At 44.7% G+C, this 2,741-nt stretch overlaps 1 protein-coding gene across 1 annotated transcript; it reads left to right on the top strand.

The window, feature by feature from the left end:
* The first annotated feature begins 139 nt into the window (after window positions 1-139).
* On the top strand, window positions 140-2,387 carry LOC147904830 (uncharacterized). Its single transcript, XM_087396131.1, has 2 exons — window positions 140-163; window positions 281-2,387. Exon 2 carries the CDS (start codon window positions 523-525, stop codon window positions 1,552-1,554), a length of 1,032 nt encoding a protein of 343 aa, XP_087252257.1. The 5' UTR covers window positions 140-163; window positions 281-522; the 3' UTR covers window positions 1,555-2,387.
* Window positions 2,388-2,741: the final 354 nt, after the last annotated feature.

Raw genomic sequence — 2,741 nt, 5'->3', positions numbered from 1 at the left:
TCCATTTTGGCTGTCTCTCTCTCTCTCTCTCTCACACACACACACACACACACACATTGCAAATCATTCAGCCTTTCCTATGGGCACAAGTGCGGCAAATTAATCATTCAATCATCTTTACACTTGTTTTCCTTTGACAGAACCAATTTGAAGGCAGTTCACGGTACTTGTACTCACTTGTTCTTTCACAAAATTATAAAACAATGCCCCTCTAAAAGCAGGGCCTCCGTTTCTTTAATCTCTTTACACTTGCCACTCCGAAACTTGTTGCAACACACAGACCATGGATCTCCCGATGGAAGAAGAAGCGGACGCGGCTCGCATCATTTACCACGTTTTTATCAGAAGTCGAGGGAGCTCCATGCCTCCTGCAGATATCACGCAGCTACAGCTTGTAACGGATCGTAGATTCGCCTTCCCTCGCTCCCCTTGACGGATTATCAGAGCTTGGAGCGGTTCGTGAAGGCGCTCATCCCTGCAGATGAAGATCTGTGCAGCATCTATGTCTTAAGGAGGCTGAAAATGGGCGATGGCAGTGTCCGGTTGCTATGGCATGACAAGGTAGAAATGACTCTTGCGGCTAGAAACGAGCAAGCCATGAAACAGAAAATCTTCTGCGTGTGGTCGTCCAAAAGGCTGGTAGGAGGTATCCGATCATCCTTGCTAGTCGATTTCTTTGCTCAGAAGCTTCATCTGAAGGAGGAGTTCGCAGTACATGTGGATGCTGATGAACCACCGTTACTCTTAGAAAAAGCCTCAGAACTGAAGGAAGACCGCTTCATGACTTTGCCTGGTTGGCCATTCTCTGTTGTCCGGTCAATGCTTATTCGAGATTCATATGTCAAGTTGTACAAGGAAATTCGGAAACTTGCTGCATTGAATATCGCGCCTGGACGGTATTTCCTCATTACTGGATATCAAGGAATCGGAAAATCAGTATCCTTATGGTATATGGCGTATAGGCTGTTTCAAGAGGAAGATGTGACTACAGTAGGCATCAGGACTTCCGGCTTGAGCTTTGTGTCAATCAAGGATGCAACAGGTGTTAAGATTTCGGACATGCAGTTCACCTTGGTGAACGAATCTGGCGTATGGGTGTTGTTAGATCAGGCATATGTTCGTGGTGAGCTAACAGGTACGCATACCATATTGTTTGCATCTCCTGAGGCGAAAAATTGGAAAGAGTTCCAGAAGTTAGATAGGTTATCCTTCTATCTGCGATACATGCCTGTTTGGACACGAGAAGAGATTTTCGAGCTATGGGCTGTTAACCATGCCGAATTTGATCCTGAAGTAGTGATGGATAGATTATCCATCCATGGTGGGGTACCCGGGGTGATTTTTGCACCTGAGGAACACGTGCAGGAATCAAAGCTAAAGCAGAGAATCAGGGCTTTAACTTGGAAGGATGTCTCTGTCCCAGAATCACTCACTCAGTCTTTCATTTGCAAGAGGTTAGCGATGACTTTAAGATTGCGAAGCTGGACTTCGGTTCTCACTTCATTCAGGAATACTTCTTTCATAGTACAGCACTTGATGCAATACAGGATATAGTGGGCAGGATCATAGATGAAGATGCACCCTTATTTGCAACTGTGAGAGGCAAATGCTTAGAGTACTATGCACATTTAGCACTTGCATCTGGCCACAAGTTAAAATTGAGATGCCTCAGCCACAGACTTGATGATTTAGAAGTACAGTTTCCTGCGGGAAGACTTATGTTTTCAAGGCATATGCCGATCTGGAAAGGCTCCAGAATCCTACAGAATACTATCTGAAGCCATGCAGCAAGACGTTTGAGTCTATTGATAGCATTCTACCACCAGATGTATTGTTTCAAGTAAGTGTGGGGTTAAAGAAAGGTATCAAATGTAAAGGGCTACAGGCAGGGTTACGTCTTCTGCTTCAATATGCTAGTGGATATAAGCATTTAGTTTTTGTCACAGTCTCAGACAAAGCAATGCAGTACAACAAGGTGTCGTACCAAGAGCTGGAAGTGAAGATAGATGCTGGAGGTATTGCAAGAAAGGTGAACGTGAAGGTACCAGGTTTCCCAGGGTTTGATGTTGTGCAATGGGTGTGTGTATTAGAGCCTTCTAGACTGGATTACATTGAAGTGGAACAGCAAGTGAAACATGCTGCTGAGAGGGATAGTCATGCATCTCCTAATTGGGAGTTTCCTGCTGCTTTGGGGGAGTGTGCAGAAGTAGCAGATGAAGGGGAGGCAATGGAGGCATGAGACTTCTCTCCTTGTCTTGAAGGGTGCTGTGGTTTGAGAAACATAAGGCAACAGCTCCAGTAGTAAAGTGTAGAGAGTAAAGAGGAAACAGCTTTGAGAAATATAAAGGACATTGTGAAATAGAGTTTTGACAGACATACAGCAATAAGTTCAGTATTTTTTTTAAAATTGAAAGAGGTCTATTTTTTTTAATTACTCAGAAGTTAGCAAACGACATCTCATACAAAATGCTCTCAAGTCGAGCTTTAGCAGCCTCATTGGGCCAGCTGACAACCAACCATCTAGTCTGGGAGGCAATGTCCAAAACAGCCTTCTTACACAGAACACCATAGTGCTATTGATCGAGGCCTCGTAGTGGGCTAGCCAAATCCTATAGAGCATTGTGTACCTAATTACATCTCATAGTATGGATTTGTCTGGACCAAGGTCTGCCCCAAAAATGGCGGCTCCCTTGGAGATGAACTCAAGCCCCAGGGTCCTGGCACACCAGGCACGGACTAGA

This window comes from Dipteris shenzhenensis, chromosome 2 (assembly GCF_047967505.1).
Source record: "Dipteris shenzhenensis isolate YYH24624 ecotype China chromosome 2, Dip_SZ_1.0, whole genome shotgun sequence".
Classification (NCBI taxonomy): Eukaryota; Viridiplantae; Streptophyta; class Polypodiopsida; order Gleicheniales; family Dipteridaceae; genus Dipteris; species Dipteris shenzhenensis.
The sequence above is the reverse complement of the archived record's forward strand: the minus strand, read 5'-3'. Positions and strand labels throughout refer to the sequence as shown.

Bases quoted from the DNA above. Each gene is read 5' to 3' on its own strand.
- LOC147904830 (XM_087396131.1), top strand. From the start codon at position 523: ATGGGCGATGGCAGTGTCCGGTTGCTATGGCATGACAAGGTAGAAATG.